Source organism: Pseudochaenichthys georgianus, chromosome 14, assembly GCF_902827115.2.
Source record: "Pseudochaenichthys georgianus chromosome 14, fPseGeo1.2, whole genome shotgun sequence".
Lineage (NCBI taxonomy): Eukaryota > Metazoa > Chordata > Actinopteri > Perciformes > Channichthyidae > Pseudochaenichthys > Pseudochaenichthys georgianus.
In genome coordinates, this window is record NC_047516.1 from 36,472,615 (window position 1) to 36,494,515 (window position 21,901).

Sequence of the window (21,901 nt, forward strand, 5' to 3'; positions counted from 1 at the left end):
CCACAGTGACCATTGCATGTATACACAATATGTGTAATGTGTGTATCTGTAAAGCGCTTTGAGCACTGGAAAAGCGCTATAATAAATGCAAGGAATTATTATTATTATTAATTGGAAACTTTGGGACATTTTCAGGAAGGGAAAACACCAGGATGGTGCAGTAAGTATGTGGTGGTGTGTTAGGACGAGACTGGCCAACCTGTAATGGAACAAAAACACATTTAATGGAGTAAACACACTTTCTGATTCAAGACAGGTGTCGGCCTGAAGTGCTGTGATTGGCTCAGGCCCTCCCTACATCCATGACCTGGTTCAACCATAAAACCCATCAGTTCCTACTAGACATTGGTCAATCAAATACAACACAATGATTAACGCTGCATGCTCTGTGTAATAGTAATGCCACTAAAGTATTCATGTGTCACATTGGGGTCTTCTCAGACAAAACGGCTTCACAGTTGAACATCGTTTGGTCTCAGATTCCTCGAGGAGTGGAGTGTGTTACTGCAGGTTACATTCACAACATTATCGACCTTCTTTGAAGACAGTGTTCAAGGTACAACCCGGTTCCTGTGGGTCACATCTTATCTTGGCTTTCTCTTCAAGGAAAACAAAATACTGACTGCCTGAGAATATCCATATGTACTATATTTACAACTGTGGCGTGATATGAGGAAGGAATCTTGCATGGTAATAAAGTCGTATAGATAATTTGGTATCTTTTCTTCAGACACAGAATACAATACACAGCAGGAATTATATAACAACATGGAACACTGAACAACATGGTAAACAGGTGAAATGATTGAGGTATTGCATAATACAAAAATAATGTTTGTGCCTAGACTAAACTAAAATAGACTTGAGTGGAACACTTTGATTCATGACATCTGGACCATAATGGACTTTATAAGAACAATCAATGTCAATATAGCAATTAGAACCCGACCGAACTGAAAATAAAGCATAAGGATATTAGAGGACTGTAAATGCATGATTATGTAACTGAAGCTTAAATGGCTGGTTCATTTCTCAACTTTTATCTCATGTCAAGGACTGGATGAATCATTTCAGCCAAAATCAGTTCTGATTCTTGGGCCTGATCCCACTGGACATGTGCTATCAGTTCAACTTTTTGGGATGAACTTTATTTGATATAAAGTGCAAATATTTCCTCAGTAAACACTGGGTTTAATATTGAATTTGATAAGGTTGTAGAGGGCAAGGTCAGCGACCTGGGAATGTATTGTGGTGTAAAATTGATACCCCAGTTTGAGTCAGAACTGTCGAATTTCAGTATGAGTTGATCCAGCAAATACACACTGATTCATTAAATCAATGACAATTGTCATGAGCAGTTTCATGAAGGAACTATTTTCTTTCTCACTGTGCAGAAAGTTAGCTAAATACTGGTTGGGTATTTACTGACATATTTTATGTCGCGGAACATTTTGAATTAACCAGAAGTTAACTCAGTTGTGTTTTTTAGGACTCATTCCCGCACCACTATATAACTCTTGACCTACTCTTTAGCTGTTTGCCAGCAGCTGTACATACTTGTTCTGTCCACCTTCAGCAGGTCCTGGTGTGGTGAGTGTCTGTGCCATGCCAGCTGGCAGCCTGTCAGAAGACTTACCTGTAGTGATGGCAAAATGAAGCTTTGAATGAAGCGTCGAACCACTTGGACAATTGTGTCGGAAATAGGTTCATTTCTCGAAGCTTCAGTTACAGCGACCTCTCCTGGCGAAGTGCAAGGCTGCAGTGGGTTTAACGTATCTTTGCCTTGAAAAATATTCGATGCACACACACACACACACACACACACACACACACACACACACACACACACACACACACACACACACACACACACACACACACACACACACACACACACACACACACACACACACACACACTAAGACTGAATATCATGTTCTATTTGCAATTAAAGATTGATAATTGTGTGTATTGGGTTATTGAGAAGAGACTAGAGAGTGCTGGACATTTTATTGGGAGGAGAGGGCCTTTTATCAGTTATTAAAGTCGAAAAGCAATGATTAAAATACATCCATTCCGGGCTTTGAACCAGCTGCGCGGAGGACATCGCCGCATTCGGGCCCCGGGCTCTATCCACTGGGCTATCTATTCCTTGAAATATTGAACTGTTTTTATATTACTGATAATTGTCTTTTTGTTCCCGAGCCAGAACGACCTATCTTTCTTCCTGGCTTGCTCTATAATGATACTACAATTCAAATGCAATGCCAACAACAACTCAACAGACAACAGCAACAACGCAAACTACGACAACAACCCACACATTGCGCATTGTTTAGAGCGGTCATAAAGTGTTGAAGCGCTCAAGTTCGAAACTGTTTCAACCTGTCACCTGTCAGAATCGAGACGAGGCAGTGCATTGAATCGCGTGAATGGACCGCGAACCAGTGATTCATTCAGGAAATGAAGCAGTTGCTGGTTCGGACGTCACATGTCACGTGATTTGAAGCAGTTGCTGGTTCGGACGTCACATGTCACGTGATTTGAAGCAAGCTTCGAAGCACTGCTTCTATGGAATAGGAAGTCCAGGGTTGAAGCTCCGTTCGAAGCTTCAGTGTCAAACTGCCATCACTACTTACCTGGTAGTTTGAACTTTTCACAACTGAACCCACAGCTGCCCACACTGAAGTCACGTGCAGTGCACCAAGTGCAACATCTCTGCAACAATATTTAGGGCTGTGCAACATGTTTTGTAAAGCATTCAATAGGAACACAATAAGAAACTTCTAGCAGTATGGCATTTCTCTAAAAGACGCAACACAACAAAAAGAATGATAATGAGAACATTACCAATCTGAAGTCGGTGTTTGGATCCCATCCCCTGCCGTCAACATGTCGATTTGTTCTCAGGCAAAATACTTGACCCCAAACTGCTCCCGATGGCCGACGGTGTGGGAATGTTTGTGAATGTCAGTCTCCCTGAGGTGGCCTCTGTATGAATGTATTGGTGCGTTTCCACTGCAGGCCTCGCTCGGCTTCGCTCGGTTTGGTTAGGCCCGGCTCACTTTAATGCTGCGCTTCCATTACAGTTTAGGAACTGGGGTAGTTACTATAGTAACGCAGTGTAGGCGGAGCCGTGACGTCTTCTTCAATGAGAGCCCCAGAAAAACAACACAGCCGTTAGCTCTTAGCTCTCAGAGTTCACAGCTCCTCATATCTGTTCAGAAACTAGACAAAAGTTAAACAAGTACAAACCACAGACTGCAGGTGTCATGGCGAATACAGTCGCTGCTTTATTTATGTCTGTAGGCCGTTGTTGTGAGTGTGGACGGTCGGAGCATATATAACGTTAGCTTAGCCAATCTCCATTTAGAAAACACACATTTTAAAAGGGTTTTTCGCCTGCCGTCTGTCTGCAGACTTGTCAAAGCATTAATTCATGGTTTTTACTAACCGGTATCAGTATGTTGTTACTTCGGCATCATTTTGAAACGTGTATTACAATTAAATCACGGTCAAATATGTTCATCTTGTTGTAGTTGTAGCCCCCTTGCCAGCGATTCTCTCTCTAGTTTTGCATACTCAGCCCAACTCAGCCTGGTTGTTGCTGGCCCTAGAACCACGATTTAGTCGGGCCAGAAAAAAGGTGAAAAAGTAGCCCCGGGCCAAAACTAGGCCAAGTGGAAACACAACCAAAAACGGGCCCCGCACGGCTCGGCACGCTTAAAGGGAAATGGAAACACTTTTCAAACTGCTTTCCATGCGACAATATTACCATTAGGAAATGTATTTATCTAGTCTATTTCCAATGTAAACGATCGAGATACGCGAATTTACTTTTTGAAATACGTGCCAGTGACGTCACTGACTGGCTTCCTGGGCCAAAGCTCAATAACAAACAACATGGCGTGCAATGCACCAGTAGTTTACATTACAAGAAAACGGTCGTCGTCAGGAGTTTATTGTATTGCCCCAGGCTGCACAAATGGATTTTATACAAAGAAGGAAGAAGTACATTTCCATAGGCTGCCACTAAAGGATGAGAAGCTGCTCAAAGTCCAGTCTGGATGCCTGGTTCAATACAAAACATTGGATTTGAAGCCAGGATCTGTTCCCATAATATTCGATTTCTCAACGTATGCAGTCGGGAACACCGACCGTCCCAGCACGTCGGCCGCGCAAGACGATGACAGTGTCAACAAACGTGAAGTTTGAGCCACCAAATGAGTTGCTTCAGCTGGTAAATATTGCAGCACTACCAGATTACTAGCTCACACATGTATTTACTGACACAGTGTGAACTTATTAATTAACGCAATCGCGTCCAAACTAAATGGTAGCTATTATTATGACGCACAATAGAGAATTGGGGGTGTTCTATAGCTCAACTAATTAAACTGGCATACACACGCTCATCTGTCGAAAACAGCCCTAAAAAGGCTAGTATTGCTATCAATGGATGGTATTGCAGGACCCAGAGCGCACGGAGCACAGAGCGGACAGCAGATAACGGAATTGCAGTTGTATTGCTTATAGATTATCAGAACATTTCAAAGGGGACACAGCCCCATTGGATATTAACCTATGGATTAACTACATCATCGTTTTTATCGTTGTAATGCCATTGAAGACCAGTTTAGACCAGACAATGAGGAAGGTAAGCCGTTAGCCTGGCGTATGTTAGTACCTAGCGCCACTTGTTTTGATGTACGTTTTTGTGGATAACCTCGCGAGTTTGTATCTTTCAGTGTTGAGGTGGGCACCGTTAGATTCTGTGTCTCCTTGCGATCATAAACGATGTGTTGGATGTGCGGCTAGGATAATAGTAATAAGGGAGCTAGGAGTGATTTTCGGTGCAGTAATAGGTTAGCATTTTCGCTCGGGGCTAATTCAGAGGCTCACTGTTAGCATTGTGTTTTTTTAATTTTTTTATTCCGGATCGTATGCCACTCTATTCGACCGAATCGGTTCATAAGCATAGGCCATGGGATGCCTGGTAACTGTAGATGCTTCCACATCAATGTCATCTCCCGACGAATAGTCAAATTCATCGTTCAAAACGTCGATCTCATTGCAAAATTCCTCCATCGCTGCCATATCTGCTACGTTGTGTTGACTTCTGGTGGAGCGAAAACACAGCCAGTGACGTCACCATTTGGGACTCCCCTAATGGCGGCGGCCTGGTCCCGGAATTCCCCACCCGGCCGGCGGATAATTAATTTTCTTTTGGCGAGTAATATCATATACAATAAATATTACGATCAATATCCATTGTAAAATGAATAAACTACCGGAATATTATAACTGTAATTGGTGTTTCCTTTCCCCTTTAAAGCGAGCTACCCGCTGCAGTGGAAACGCGCCATATGTTAACGGCTGAATGCTGACTAAAATGTAAATGTAAAAGTAAAAGGGCTTTGAAAGTAAGTATATACATAGTTGTATGTTGTAAAATAACAAGGAAAGGAAAATGTTTAGGAAAAAACAAACATGTTTGAAACCCCCACTCCTCCCATCTCCACCTGTGAGGAGGTGAGGCAGGGTCAATGGTCAAATGGTCAAATCCTGCTCCATGTTGCTCCCAGCTGACCCACGTGACTGCCCCAATAAATACAGACAACAGCAGCACCCCCGCATCCCGTCCAGACGTCTTGTGGCTATATTATTAATCCACCCAGACCCGGCTCCAGGCTCCTCCCCCGCTCGTTAAAGGCCGGCTCTACGCGTCGGGGAGCCGCAGTCGCAGGCAGCCGTGTCCGAGGAGCTGTAGGCTGGATTTATGATCCTGACAGCCCGCAAACCAACATCTGAGCGTTCCTCTCTCAGTCCCGCCTCTCCATCCTGAAGCTCAGATATGAAGACCATCCTCGCTGCGTACTCTGGCGCCCTCAAAGGTAAGAGCTCTGGAGCAGTGCACTGGTTTACGGAGAGCAGACACACAGTCCTGTGAGGGTGACAGACACACATGTCCAAAATGCACTACCATAACACTGCATGTGATTTTAAAGGGGATTAGTCCTGAATAGCACACTACCTAATGTATGTTGGTAAATGTTTGTGGTTGTGAATGCTGCTTCCAATAACGTTAAAGAAACAGTGTTATGTGCAGCCCAAGTTAGCATTTTCTCTGCAGTTAAAATAAAGTCTTGAATTCTAAAGTCAAATTAGGAGGTGTTGGTGGTGTTGGTGGTAGTCCAACATAAAACTCAGGGATTTTCTTGGATAAAAGTTTAACCTGAAATAGTTTCTTGTAAAGACTGGATTGTGTCCCCTTTTACTAACCTTCAAGTCGATTTTTCTTAATTGCATCGACATATAATATGCTGATTTTGCACTTTGTCACTGAACATACTGCTTTCAAGTCCAGAGTTGTATATGAACCCTATTTGTCATGTCTTTGCAGTACAATATTAGATATATATGACGGTTAAAATAATAGTTATTTGTGAATGTCCAGCATATGAGTAAGGGATTCATGGGAGAAGTTTGAACTTTATAGACTGTTCCTGACTGTGGATGTTGTGCCTGGTTACTGAAATTGAAATGTCTTTTCCTCAGCATGTATAATATGTTGGATTTGTGCTATGTGGTTGTTATTGCTTATTCTAACAAAGTCCAACAAACACAGTTTGATGTGCATCGCATTTTTGAATTTCTCTGCAGTGAAATATTGAAAATGTAAGTTAAATTGAGAAGCTTAAATGTTCGTGATTGAAGATTTGCTCCTTCATCACTTACATTTAAATAGTTTTCTCTTTATGGCCAGTATGAACAATTTAACATATCTCTCAGTGTTTTTGTTGGTGTTTCAGTATTATTTCATGCCAGACTTTAAAACATATGGACTTCTGAGCAGACTCTGCTGCTGTAGAAGAGTCTATCAAGGCTGTTGTCTTTAGCGAGTGGAACCACCTCTAAAGAAAGGGAAAGAAGCTGTTTTTGACTGAAGAGCCCATGCTCCCTCTGCAGGACATGTCAGCGTGTGTTCCTCTGTGTCTGGTTAGCACATTGATCTGGCACCCAGTGGGACTCCACATGCTGTAAGCAGGCCGATTCAGCTGTGACCAGCATCCCGGCCAATTCTCCGGTCTCTCCCCATCAGCCACTGGCACCCACCCACGCGTGTAGCCTTTAAGCCATCATAGCATCATAGCATCATAGTTCACAGGTGTTACCAGCAGCAGTCCAGTGTTCACAGATGGGATTAGATGGCCGTGTTTTCCAGGAGGGCAGCTCTTCTTATTGGCTGTCTGTGTGCGCACTTGACTAGCCTTAGCTGTTCTTAATGTGTCTTGTACTGTTCGCTCCATCTTTGCACACATATTCTGTAGCTTCATGGCCTTACTAGCATGGGCTGGTGACTGACAACAGCTGGTGAGTAGAGGGCTGGAATGAGTATGGATGTAGGGCTGCTGTGTTGTGTGGAGGTCAATATTTAGTTTGATCTCCAGCTCTGGACAAATAGTTACTAGGACTGTTACGACTGCATCGCGTATCCTCTCATCTGCTTCTGTAACTGTGTCTTTAATAACCCACCCACTTGGATATTAGTTTAGTTTATTTCTTTATAGTATCGTAGACAGTCCCCATTGATCAACTGTCACACAAAACAGTAAATGAGGCAGCTTTAGCAATCATTGCTAATTCCAGCTGTTGTCCCTGGCCAGATGATAATATACACTCTTAAAATCACACAATACAGCATTAGTTATAAAAAAGGACGAAAGACAAGTATTATTACATTTGATCATTTTGATACAACTCTTATTGTCTCTTGTTTGGTCTCAGGCACTGGCTCCAGCATCCTCTCTGCCCTGCAGGACCTGTCCGTGGCTTTTTGGCCCTGCAGATCCAAGATGGAAAAACATCTGCAGGTCATCTCTGTGCTGCAGTGGGTGCTCAGCTTCTTAGCCTTGGGTGAGCCAGTGTGTTTGTGTGTAGGCTCATTTTACTTAAGCCTTCGGAAAGTAAAGGAACATGAGACTTATCTTGTAGTCTCATTAGACCCATGTCAAGAAGGTCATATATCTGAGCTGCACACGGAGGGTTCTGAGTCTGACTCCTGTACCTCTCAGCCTTTCACAGAATATCTAAGCCTTCAGTTAAACCTTTCATTTGTAGGTCATCTGCAAGAATGACATCTGTATTTAAACACTTGATGTCACCCCCCCCCAGGTGCTGGCTGCACTGTGCTGCTTATCTACATGTTCTGCACTGACTGCTGGCTGATTGCTGCCATGTACACCGCCTGGCTCATCATGGACTGGAACACCCCAAAACAAGGCAAGACATGACCATGACAAGAATGATGATGATGAAGAAGAAGATGATGCACAGTAGTCACATGTTACCCCTATACGAGGAAAGAGGATGATGACATTTTAAAATATGTTTAGGCATGACCAGAATTGCACTGTTCTTTGTGTTAGATGCCAATAAGCAAATGCTAACAAGCCAGATTTAGCTTGTGAACATTGAACACATGCCTGTTAACCATTCCTATATTAGCATACTGATGTTAGCATTTTGCTAAATGTTGTTACGTTGTCAATGAATGGAAACTATTTTTGTAGACTGAAAAAGCATTATTCTAAACAGGTTACCCTGTGTGTTCATTTTATATATATTTTTTACATTTTATAAACTAAATTATTTATGAATCAATGTAATTATTGCAGATGAATGCTAATGAAACACTTTAGCCGTAGTGAAGTCATTTCTAATCTGTAATGTCTTCTTTAGGTGGCAGGAGGTCCTCTTGGGTGAGGAACTGGACCGTGTGGACATATTTCCGGGACTACTTCCCAGTCAGGGTAGGCGACTCAGTTTCTTGGTGTACCACAGACTGCTAATTTATCATCTTAAAAACTCAAGATAACAGTAGCTGTATGAAGATGTTAGAAATCCAACCAGTAATGAAATTAACCATCAAAACATTTGTGCTCCCACGCAACAAAGTGATTCTAACGCATGCTTAGGGTAGGCAGTACAGTAGGACTTAGCCAGTTCATCGATTCCCAGCCATGCAAAGGTTTATCATTATAGATAAGCTTATCAGGGAGGACCGGTATCAGCTGCCGGCTACATGCTGTACCTCGTCCCGGTTGATTATGATGACTGCTTGACGTTGGTTGAGAGCTTTAGACTTTGTCCCACCTGATAGGCGAAGGAGCAGCGCACGTCAACATCGACAGTGTGCACACACACACACACACACACACACACACACACACACACACACACACACACACACACACACACACACACACACACACACACACACACACACACACACACACACACACACACACGCTCTCCAGAGTTTTAAAAAACAAAGAGAGTGACCGCAGGAGGAGGAATCTGAAGCCCTACTGTCTACATGTGACCTTTGTTCATGGCTTTGATTTGCACACTCGCTGTGGGTTGATGTGATCACTCTTTTTCCACCCAGCCAGGTGAAATGTGCGTTAAGTGATGAGAGCACAACAATGATCAGAATCAGAAGACTTTATTTATCAGGTGAGAATTTGGGTTTTGTGACAGTTGCTCCATTTTAGAACAAAGTCATTGAAAATAGATAATTGAAATATAGCTACCAAGAAAAGAAGTTAAAGTGAGGATGTGCAACAAAAAGCAAAACAAATATATTGACATATACATAAGAAGTAAAATGTCCAATAAAATAAAGACATTGTACCGTAATAAATTAACAACAAAAATAAATTAGTTTGACTTATGATCACCTTAACCTTACTTCAACCATGTTTGTCATCATAATGTTATAAATATAATAATAATAATACATGAGCCTTATATAGCGCTTTTATAAAAACTCAAAGACGCTTTGACAGAGAAGTAAGTACGATACAAAGTCATTCATAATAATGATACTAATATGTCTTACTGTATGTAACCTTCATGTAACCCAAGACCTATCCAAAAGAGAAGTGAATTGGAGAGAACACACATGAATGAACCCGCCCTGCGACTGACGGACAGCAGGATATATCTGTGGGGCATCAATTGATTGCAGGGCAAGTGATCTCATCCCTCATAACCATTTGGCTAGTCTGCATATGAGCTGGAAGCTATATGGTCAAAGTCCAAAGCAGCCTTAAAAACAGAGTGAGGACTGTCTGCATCAACACTGGAAACAGAGTCTGTAACGTGTTGGTGCTCTGATGCGGTAACCTGCATATCTTTCTCTCACGATATGAAGTGTTACATGTTACCTTCACCTCTGAGCATCAGGTGGAGTCCGGTGGCACTATGGAGATCTTTAATGGGATCTATCTGCTAATGTGGTTATGCAACCTTCATGTTTGACTAGCTACCAAGGCAGCTGTGGGTACTAGGGGTGTAACGGTTCACAGAAGTCACGGTTCGGTTCGTACCTCGGTTTGGAGGTCACGGTTCGGTACAACAACAAAAAAGCAAAAAAAAGTCCCAAATGCATAATTCCAGGTTTGTTGTTATTTATGTTTGAACAGTAGTGCAAGTTTCAGTTTAAAAATAAAGAACTCTGACATTTTGAATAATTAACTGTATTAAACAGTTAAAAACAAACCATACACAGTACACTCAGATGGCCATATTATCTATAATGGCTGATGTCAAACAAAGGTTTCATCAAGCTGTAAAACTAAAAAGGATGTCTTGAAAATATTACATCATAAATAATAAAAAAGTGTTTCAAGAGCGCAAAGTCGTTGAAAAACATATGCCAAAAGCTTCCGTTATTTATTTTTGGTCTCTCGGCTTTCATGTCTCTTGGCTTCTTAAAAACAGCTGGGATCAGCTGTTGAACAGCTGTTGTCTTTTGCCGCTCCGGTGATTGGCAAATCTGGGTGATGCCTTCTGATATGATTTAGCATGTTTGGCGTGTACATTAGCATACCGCACAGTGATGTACCTGAACGCGTTCAATGAACGATCGTTCATGAACGCGTTCATATTTTGGGCGAACGTGAACTGAACGTACTGTATTTCCGCTAGATGAACGTAATTGAGAACGCGTTCATTCTCAGCGCTGTATAACGGCGTTCAAAAGTGCGTTCATTCTCAGCACTGTATTATAACGGCGTTCAAAAGTGTGCCAGATTTCATATGCCTTTCAGCCGAAAACCCAGTTAAAACACACCGTAAACAGGCTTCAAAATAATGCGGAAAACCACCCAATCTGGCAACAACAAGCTGCCTGTGACGCGTACGCGCCTGTCACCCCTGGCTGTCACACTAAAATATAAATATACTAAATATATCAGACTCCTCACAACAAACAATGTGGAACCGCGGAACCGGCGAGCATTGAATGAATGAATGAATTAGTATGGACGAAGCCGAGAGCAGCTGCAGCAGCACTCGCTCAGAGTGAGACTCTACGGCAGGGGTGGGGAACCTCCGGCCTCCGTATACGGCCCGCGAGACAATTTGGTACGGCCCTCGAGGTAATTTATAAACACACGCAAAAAATAAAAAAATGAAAGAAATCTAGACCGCAAACAAATTAAACAAGCGAGTGCCTGTTTTTCCTGGCCAAGATCAGGGTCCTTGAACACAACACGAGCCTAACGTGTCATCACGTGGTATATGTCTCGACTGACATAGAGATGGCAAATCCGGATCATTTTATGGACTCGGAGTCTTCTGAGTCAATCATTGAAGAGATCCGGATCATACGAGTCATTTGAGTCATTTGAGTCATATGAGTCAGCATGACCAAGACCGTAGAAATCCTACCGGTGAAACCGAAAAGTTGTTGCATTTAACCAGCATATTAAACTAACGTTACATTAACCTCCGCTACACAGTGTCTTTTGCTTTAATAAAACATGTGTGTGTGTGTGCATTTTAAAAAATAAGTGTTTTGCATTATATGTATATAGTTATTTTAATATGTTCCTGTAATTAAGCTAATTTTGCACAATTGTGTTTTCATTTAATAATAATAATAATAATAATTGTATAATTACATTTTATATATTCTAACTGTTTTGCAATTTTCTATCATTTGTTTCTTTTTGTGTGCCATGTTCAAAATAAACGAGTTTCCAAGTAAGATCTTTATTGGAAATGCAGATATTATTACAGGAGACTGTTGCACAACATGACCATTTTGTTAGAAGTCTACACTGAAATTTAATTTAGAGCCGGAAAAATCGCGGGATCCGTGAATCCAGGTCAATGATCGAGAGAGACCAGTAGCCTACGAGGACTCAGAGCCGTAACATATAGCAGGCAGCAGATCCAGAGATCCAGCAGACTCGTCCCCATGCACGAATCTACAGCAGACTCAGCCCCTCCTCCGAGTCCCACGGCTCCCGCGAGTCCCACGGCTCCCGCGAGTCCCACGGCTACCTCGACGAGTCGCAGCAGACTCACTCACGGCTCACGGCTCACTCACGGCTCCCGCGAGTCCAACGACTCACGGCTCACTCACGGCTCACGGGACTCTCGCGGGAGCCGGAGGAGGGGCTGAATTTGCTGTTGATTCGTGCATGGCGACGAGTCTGCTGGATCTCTGGATACAACAACGTTGTAATGTGATTGTACACGTTATAAAGAGAGTAAAGAGTGACGCAATTTATAGTTTTAATTGTTACGTCACATCAGGTGTAGGACTCAAAGGACTCGGGTTAATCGAGAGGGAGACTCGTCACGACCGGCTCATTACTAGGATCCGGGTTAATGATCCGGATGAATCATGACTCGCCCATCTCTAGACTGACAGGGGTGCAGTTCTGACGGAGAGCACCAGAACGCCACTCCAGCACTTCAGAAATTGCAGAAAGTCCATACACATGCCGCAGTTTCTGCGTGTCTGTGTCTTTAGTTGAAAGCCCAGAGGCGATCTGCTCATCTGTCATACAGTCAATAACTTTGTTGTTATCATTAGCATCTGGTTAGCTAGCTATGCTAACGAATATAAGAAGCTTTGTCTACAACCAGTGAGGTAAAGGCACATCTTTATATGATCATTATAGTTGTAAAAAAAATAAGAGAATAAAGTAAACAGGTATAAAATACTATATGACAGTTATTAATAAAGAAGAATACAGTTTGAAAGGGGAGTGATTTGTCAAATATCCATAAATTAAAAGTAAATCTGTTTACAGTTCTGTTTCATCTGGGTGTTGAGAGATGTGTCCATCGATCTCCTAATGTTGCTCTCAAAGTGCACCAGATTGATGCTTTTAACTTCAACATTTTAAAAAAATCTTCCCAGGGGAGCATGCCCCCCGGACCCCCCTAGAGGAGGTTAGGTCCCCCCTCCACTTAAATCATGTTCACATGGATAGGAAACTAAATACATTTGCACACATCTTGTGTCCAGATCTTTCTGTTTTGGTGGTCACGCCACACCCTGCACGTGCATGCATACGCGAGTCATGGTGAGATATCTGGATTAAGAGGTTGCTTTTTCTTTGCACAGAATGAAATGAATGGGCTGTGATTTTAGTTTTTTTAAGCAGAGGTCAATAACTTGTACGGCCCTCTGAGGATATTGTAAAAATTGAAATGGCCCATTAACATCGTACAGGAGACAAATAATAGCTCGCAGCAACGTATTGAAAAAATAACTATGAACTATAAATTAGTTCATTTTTGAAACCATGAACTTTAGTTCAACATTTTGAATTATGAACTATGAACTGAACTAGTTCATTTTAAAATATGTGAACTGAACTAGTTCATGTAGAAAGTGAACTTTCCCAACACTGATACCGCACCGCTATCGAACAACGCCGACACACCGTCCTCGTCCGATCCACCACTCACACACCTCGTCGTTATTGTAGTCCACAGGGAACCCGAAATGTTCCCACACAGCTGATTTAAAAGAAGCAGGTGGGTTCTAGCTCCTGTGTGTTATCTGAACTCACCATACTAACTTTTCTTCTTCTTGTATTTTGTTCGTTTTGTTGTTGTGTTTCTTCTTGTTCTTCATTTGTTGTTTAAGGGCGGCTGGCAAACAGCTTTTAGGCGCAATACCGCCCCCTGGATTATATATAGTGTAGTGGATACTGCCCTGAATTATTTTTTTCCCACTCGTAAAAAAAAGGCGTATTCGCCGTGTGACTACATGTGCCGAACCGTGACGGTACGGGACGAATACGGATACCGTTACGGAGCGTCCACACTACAGCTTCAAAAATAGCTTGGAGCTGGGCGTGTCTGGAGCTTGGGGATTTTATTCAAGCAACACGGCCAACAACCAATCACATGAATCTCCCGCCCCCGACATACAAAGCAAAAAACCCCGGGAATTGTATGGGAGCAATATATATATATATATATATATATATATATATATATATATATAAACTCCCCAAACAGGCGAAAACCTACCAGTTTCACCCACTGTCTCTGCCACCTCCCTCCATGCCTGGTTCCTCCGGTTTGTATCCCGGTAGGTGAAGAGGGTCTGGTCATACAAAACCGGGTGATTTGCTACGGCGATAGTTAGTTTCTCCTCCGAAATATAGAAATGAACGGCGGGATATCTCTCCCAGCTTAGACGCGGTTTGATTGGCTACGGCTTCAGCTGTCAGATTTTGGGAAACGGGATTTGATTGGCTGGCGCTGGCTTCTCAGGCGACAGAAGTTGAACATTGTTCAACTTCTGTCGCCTGAGACGCCTGAGACGGACCGCTCTGCTACCCACAATTCAGTTCGGCGAAAAAGCGCGGCTACGTGACGTCACCCCATTGAAAGTGAATGGGCAGAGTGGAGCTTTCGACGCTGTCGACGCTGTAGTGTAGACGGGCCGTTACACCCCTAGTGTGTACACATTGTGAAGAATCCAAGTCTACCGTGCACATCAGTTGGTTTCTTATGAATTCTGCAGTTTGACAAGTTCACCATGACAACAAGAGGTCAAAATATAGCTTCATGTTTAAAGTTGTACTTTATTGCTACCAATACAACATGTACACCATGTAGGTCAGGGTTTTACGACTGTTCCTGAGCAGACAGAGGAGAGCATGCTGGGTTCAGGCTGATAACACTGTCCTTGATCTGCTATAACATTAGCTGTGCACCAAACTCATCCTACAAGTGGTTGTGACAATTTATTGATGAGGTGGAATGGAAGATGGCAGTTACCGTGTTGTGTACTTGTTGTGCTATTTCATATGCATATTGCATATTTCCTACCATATTTTAAAAATCTGACATATTGTGTGTGGGTGTAGGAGGGTTACAGACAGGAGCACACAGCTGATTTGATTATTTATCACATTTTGAATTGAACATACTATAGTGCAGTGCTGCTTATATGTAAACTAGCATGCTTTAATCATTTAATATGTTATAGTTATTTTCAATCAGGTTTATATTTCTGTATATTATTCTTATCGTCTTTTTTAAAGGGTCATTCTTACTTAATAATAATAATAATAATAATATAACAAACAAAAATGAATAAATAATAATAATAATAATAATAATAATAAGAACATGTTCTTCCATTTTAGAGCCCAAGCGATGATGGTAGAAAAACATGGACAGATTAATCTATAACGATAATAATAATCCTTGGTTGTAGCATAATTACCTTTTAGCAAATAATGGTAAGGTGTGTTGATTTATCGTAAAATAAATCAACTTTAAAGATTATAATGAAATAAGAATAAAACATGTGGCACAAAACAATGATACAAAGAGATCTACACGGACAAAAAGATCCAGGAATAAAATCAACCGGGCAAAAACCTCTAAAGATGATGTGAGAACATGGTGTAGTTTATAGTGTAAATAATAATAAGTGTTAGTATAGAAAGGCCCACAGCTTCTGTCCCTTCCAGCCCTATTGGCCAGGACATCTCTCTGGTCAGATGGTCCTGGTCTAGCAGGGATGGAAGGAGCCTCACACTGCTCCTCTTTGTGCTTTTCTCCTCCAGCTCATTAAAACCCACAACCTGCTGCCCAACCGGAACTACATCTTTGGCTACCATCCCCACGGGATTTTCTGCTTTGGTGCTTTCTGCAATTTTGGGACCGAGGCTACAGGCTTCTCTAAGAAATTCCCGGGCATCAAGCCCTCCCTGGCCACCCTGGCAGGAAACTTCTGCATGCCCGTGATGCGAGACTACCTGATGTCTGGAGGTGAGAGGAAGTGGAGAGCGCTGGAGTGTGTTCTTCTTAAAGTCTGACACTGATACGTGTATCTGGGAGAGAGCGGACCTTTGTCCTGTTGCGCAGCTGGAATGGTTCTGTTTACCTGGATTTGCTGATTTGACTGATTGATAGAGAGTTAACTGCAGGGCTGTTTGCGCTTCAGCTTTACTCAGATACTATACATACACTCAGAGGTTACTGAAGGTCATTGCACATTGGACATTGTTGTTTCCAAAAGCTTCTATGGTAAATCGCCTTCGTATAATTGTTTTGTGTTATGTTGTATTTAAGGAATGTTATTTGAGCTGCAATAGGTCAGATTTTGAACATCGTTTTGTTTTCAACATGCTTAGCTTAATTAGTTTCATTTTATTTTGGTGGTACTGCCGTCACAATATTTATTTTTCACCAAACTATTATCAAGACAAAAATAATTCACAAAAACTATATTGCAATGTCTATGAAAATGTAAAAACGCATTCTAATACTTTCTTTATTGTGCGTTATTTGTCCAGGAAATGAATTGCTCTCAAAATTCTCTAGGACAAAGAGAGAACATAGCAAATCAGCAGGAATCATTTAAGCAGTGCTGGGATATCAAAATTACATTTTTTAATTCTCACACTTATTAGCAATACCGGCATATCCTTACACCCTTAGTGCTAGACGTGTGGGCTTTGCTGCATATGAATGCATTAAGTAGTGATGGTGAGATGAAGCTTTCCAGCCAATTGGTTCATCTCATGAGGCTTCATCATGGGCTTCATCTGAACACAACCCCCCCTGTTGGTCAAAGTGTGTAAAACAGGCAGATTGGACATCTCAACAGTGTGCTCTATCTCATACCGAGTTCCCATTGAGTAAAGCCTTAGAATAACTCTAAACAACGAACATAAAATCATATTTTCATGTTAACAATATTGTATTTATTCCAGTTGAATGATTGTGGTTGAAAAGCCTAAGGTGGCTGGTAAACATTGCAAAGAGGGATTTGTATTCCTGAGAAAGGCTAAACCATATCAAAGAATACATTTATTAACTACATTATCTCATTTAGCTGTAGCTTTTATAAACAACAACAAATACGTGTTGTTCAGTCGTTGAACCAGGGACCCTGCGGTCATGAGTCAACTGCTTTCCAGCTGAGCCGCAGCACACACACTAAAGCTCCCTGAAAACACTGCAACATATTTATTCCTGTATTTATTGATGTTTTTATTCCTACATTTATTTATGCTTGTATCTATTTATACTTATGACATGTTCCGACCTCTATATGAGTGAGGGTCTGAGCTCTCTTGATCCATCGTGTCACCGGGCCCGGGTCAGGAGGGGTAATATGGTTCTTATTATACATCCATGGGTATTATGAGCGTTGTGGTTGAACGGTTCAACCGATCTGAAGCGCTTCCTGAAGCAGTCACGTGGTATCGACAGGCAGCGAGGCTTCGTTTGTCATCGATGACGTCACTGGCCCAAAACGATACAAGCCTCGATACAAGCTTCACAAAAAGCTTCGGGGATTACTCGACACACGCTCCGAAGCCTCGGCGCAATACGTAACATCACTAGCATTAAGAACAATTCAAGTCCAAAAAAGACTGAGAATGATAATATCTTTATACATTTTTTAAAGGGGTCCAATAGGAATACACAGACAAGTCAGTGTATTTTCCCCTGCAATACTTCTTTACCACTTGTAATCATCTTTCCACATGTTGTTCCCTCTCAGGTATCTGTCCAGTGAACAAGAACTCCATTAACTATCTGCTGTCTCGTAACGGGACGGGGAACGCCGTGGTCATCGTTGTTGGAGGAGCAGCGGAGTCTCTGCAGTGTGCACCGGGCGTTAACTCCGTCACCCTGAAGAACCGCAAAGGCTTTGTGAGGCTGGCCCTGCAGAAAGGGTGAGACAAACAAGCACACGCTCAGTTAACCAACCACAGCCGGGACCAAATCGGAACTGAACGTGAACATGTCAGCATTCTCTGGGCTGTAGCGACTCAGTGGAACGAACATTTTAAAAGAGTGTTACTCCCAGAAGGGTTAAGTGAGCCTCAGCAGATCTTTTATGAATGTGCAGTGTTGTGCTACGTAAAGCCTGGAGCTGCTGTGGCCTTCAGAAGGGTCAGACTGGTGAGATAGCATTAACCTCCATCATGCATTCATAACTATAACACACTGTTCTATACAAGGACATGTTGTTGTCCTATTAGCCCCAACAAGCCTTGTTATTTGGCTTATCACCAAATAAGCTTAGAACATATCCAATCTTTATTCCAGACTCAAGGTCCATACCACATACAAAAAGACAAAACACACTAAGAGAGTTGTGCCATAATGCACAGCTTTATTCATAACAGCTACTGTAAGTTAGCATTCCAGCTGAAATAAGCCTGGGATGTGAATTGAGTTACCTTTGGGTTAACTTACTGGGTCTTTAGCTTCTTTGATGCTGATGGAACAGAGATGTAAACGGCTGATTCAGTTCACTTGAGTTGCATTGCACTGGGAATGTTGTAAATAGTTGTAATGATGTATTATCACAAATGTATCTAAAGGCACTTTATCAGAAGTAGATGGAATGAGATATTTTCGGTTGCTAAAAAATCTAGTTTTTTTGGGGACATTTCGACTTTTGTTTTGTAAACTTCTGATTAGTTTAATCTTAACAACTTGAATGCAACAGTGTGAGTGTGCACACAGCTCCCAGGATAAGTAACCTCTGATGAAGAGTTGTTCACTTTGAATGTCTTTAAAAAGTCATACAACAAAAAGGTTGGGACCTACTCAATTAAGTAATCAAGCTTCATGAAAAACGTCCACAAATATTTACATTGAGCAGTAATTAAGTTAGGAGTTCCAAAAGTTTAACGCTGCTTTTGAAATGTTTGGGCAACTGATCACATTTTACATCTGAAGCTTAGCTACAGATCAAGGTACATTTATTTCCAAGGCAACAGCAAGTGATTACATGAACCTTATCGGACCTGCTTACCCAGCAAGCCCGTGGCTGTTCACCAACAATAACTCTGAATGTACAGTGGATGCACGCACACATGACACATGTCTGTGATTTTGCAAACTGGAAACTGCAGAAGACGCAGAGTACATGACTGAATCGTGATCACCACAACACATACTTTTGTTCTTCTCTGTGCCTGTCACTGATGGAGAGACATGCATATTAAAAATACAACATCCAGTTCTGATGGTTATCACAGATGAACATTGATTTAAAGGAAGACTTCAAGTGCCAAAATAGTTTTCAAAGCCAATAGATTTACATATTATATACAGTATATATACAGATTGTTCAAGATTTAAGATTCAAAGGCTTTATGGTCATATGCACAGCAGCAGCTACAGTGTAGGAGATCTTAAGTCCCAGGCTCCTCCAACAATGCAACATAATATATATAAGACATAAAACAATAAAACACATTTAAAACAATACAATAGTGCAAGAAGAAACAGAGTTGAATAAAATAGTGCAGATTATGTTGCAAGACCAATGTGCAACTAATGCAGGAGAAGTAAACCTATATACATGTCAAATAAATGACAATAAGCTGAATATTGCAGAGAATGTTGTAAGTGACCAAGTAAATGCAGGGAACATGATATATACAAATAAAAAATGTAGGTCAAATAAATAATGGCATACCACGTTTAAAAAAGTCCTTTTTAGTTAGGGTAATAGTCGTTTAATAGCTTTGTTGTCTTTATTTTTTATATTTATAAAGTCTCTACCACTAAACCCTTTTTTAATGTTTATTCAATATCACATTTTTTGTTGATTTTAGATGTTTAAAATCTACAACCCCACTTTGAGAGTACATGTAGGGACAGTGGTTAAGTCCTCCTCTGTGTCTCCTCAGGGCCGACCTGGTCCCCGTGTATTCCTTCGGAGAGAACGATGTCTACAAGCAGGTGATCTTCGAGGAGCGGACCTTCTGGAGATATATTCAAAAGAGATTTCAGAAGATCTTAGGCTTTGCCCCGTGCCTCTTCCATGGATGTGGCCTGTTCTTTGGTGACTCCTGTGGCATCGTGCCTTATGGCAAGCCTATCACCACCATAGGTAGCTTTGTCTACTAATGTTTGGTGAAAGGGAATCACAACTTGTTGCAAAGTGTCCACAAACTCTGCGATTTGTGTACATTACAGTTGACAATGTTTAACAGACGGGACAAAGTCGATATTTGCTATGTGTGACTTCGAGGCTGTATTTATGGTTCTGAGAATTTCAACTGTACTCTGTCTGATGAACGCATTGTTTTAATCCTCTCCTCTTCTGTTACAGTTGGGGAGCCAATCACAGTGCCAAAAATTGAGGATGCAACTGACGAGATGGTGGATCTGTACCATACAATGTACATCAAGTCTCTCCAGTGCCTTTTTGACAAGTACAAGACCCGCTGTGGCCTGAAAGAGAGCGACGTCCTGTACATCCAGTGAAAAGGGTGGGGTCTATGTTGAACGTCTGAACTGTGACAGCACCTTTCAAGCCCCTCCTGCACATTTCCCCAACCCATCCCCATCCTATCTTGGTGCCTGTTTTTTTATATCTCTGGACTGCAAATTGCTAAAGAAACCTTTGCTCTCTGCGTGGATTCACACAAATAGGAATGCTTGCTTCTCAGGAGATGGCAGGTTGGAAGGACAGTCACCTCTCTTTGCTGCTATTATCAGGTTAAGCATCTTGGTTGGACATCAAATCCCACATCAAAAAGCGTGCCAATGTTTCTATTATCATGCTCAATAAAGGCATCATGTGTGGGCTGTCTTATCACTGCAGAGGGGGCGGAGTTCCACTAGATGGAGCTAGAGTCACACGCAGGACTTGAGAGAAGTGCCAACGCTTTTGCTGAGTTGCACTCATGCAGCCATATCATTCTCCCTCTGCTCTTTCAGATCATGTTATATACGAAATGCACAACCAATGCAAATGGAAGATACCACTTTATTATTGGGATCATAAACCCACGTTTTAATTGAGCCAAAGACCTCTGCTGTCCCCACACAGGAATGTACTTCACATGTATGAAAGCCACCGGTGAAGGAGTTCTGCAGGGTGGATTTATATTGTGAGTGCACAGTACGATTGTATAATGCCATGAAGTATTAATTGTATTCTGTAGAGTGGAAGAAACTTTAGAGTTTGTCCCTCAATGGATATTTCTGATGCACTTTTTGTATTGCTGATTACCTTCTAAGGTTTTTGTGCCTTTTGATATGATATTCTTCCAAGACAGTCAACATGCTCGCTTGATTTCCCTTTTTTGTCCCACTGTTGTCCAGGTCTGGATGGCTTTGTGTTGTGTATGCAACAAAAAACTCATGTTGCATATCCAACGGAAGGGATTGTTGGTTAAAATCCTGCATGTTGGATGATTCCACTGTACAGTGAATCTCTTTGTAACCGTGCCATGGGTGATAATTGAAAAGAAAGGGATTAAAAGAGTGTTAATACAAGCATTATGATATGTTAGAGGGTGTCACTAATACTTTTTTTTAAATAAGAATATATAAGAAAATAATATATATCCTGGACATTATCAAAGTAAGTAAGCTTGTGTCATGTTGTACACAAAGATGAGCAGTACATGCTATGATTGTGATTTGAAGAGAAGCTTATTCTGGTTTCACCATTGTGCCTTCTTATAAAGAGCAGTGTAATCAATGTGCAGGAAAATTGCAAAAAATAAACAGGCCTGTCAATATGATGAATGGCATCATTTGTCTGCTGATATTTAAATTAAACTTTTGTATGTTTTCA

At 41.6% G+C, this 21,901-nt stretch overlaps 1 protein-coding gene across 1 annotated transcript; it reads left to right on the plus strand.

The window, feature by feature from the left end:
* The first annotated feature begins 5,686 nt into the window (after window positions 1-5,686).
* On the plus strand, window positions 5,687-21,901 carry dgat2 (diacylglycerol O-acyltransferase 2). The gene is made up of 8 exons (XM_034098425.2): window positions 5,687-5,894; window positions 7,789-7,917; window positions 8,176-8,283; window positions 8,743-8,813; window positions 15,903-16,107; window positions 17,852-18,026; window positions 20,001-20,203; window positions 20,426-21,901. Exons 1-8 carry the CDS (start codon window positions 5,855-5,857, stop codon window positions 20,578-20,580), a joined length of 1,086 nt encoding a protein of 361 aa, XP_033954316.1. The 5' UTR covers window positions 5,687-5,854; the 3' UTR covers window positions 20,581-21,901.

Bases quoted from the DNA above. Each gene is read 5' to 3' on its own strand.
- dgat2 (XM_034098425.2), top strand. From the start codon at position 5,855: ATGAAGACCATCCTCGCTGCGTACTCTGGCGCCCTCAAAG. The intron at 7,918-8,175 runs GTGAGCCAGTGT...ACCCCCCCCCAG, and splicing joins GCTCAGCTTCTTAGCCTTGG to GTGCTGGCTGCACTGTGCTG. The intron at 8,284-8,742 runs GCAAGACATGAC...TGTCTTCTTTAG, and splicing joins CTGGAACACCCCAAAACAAG to GTGGCAGGAGGTCCTCTTGG.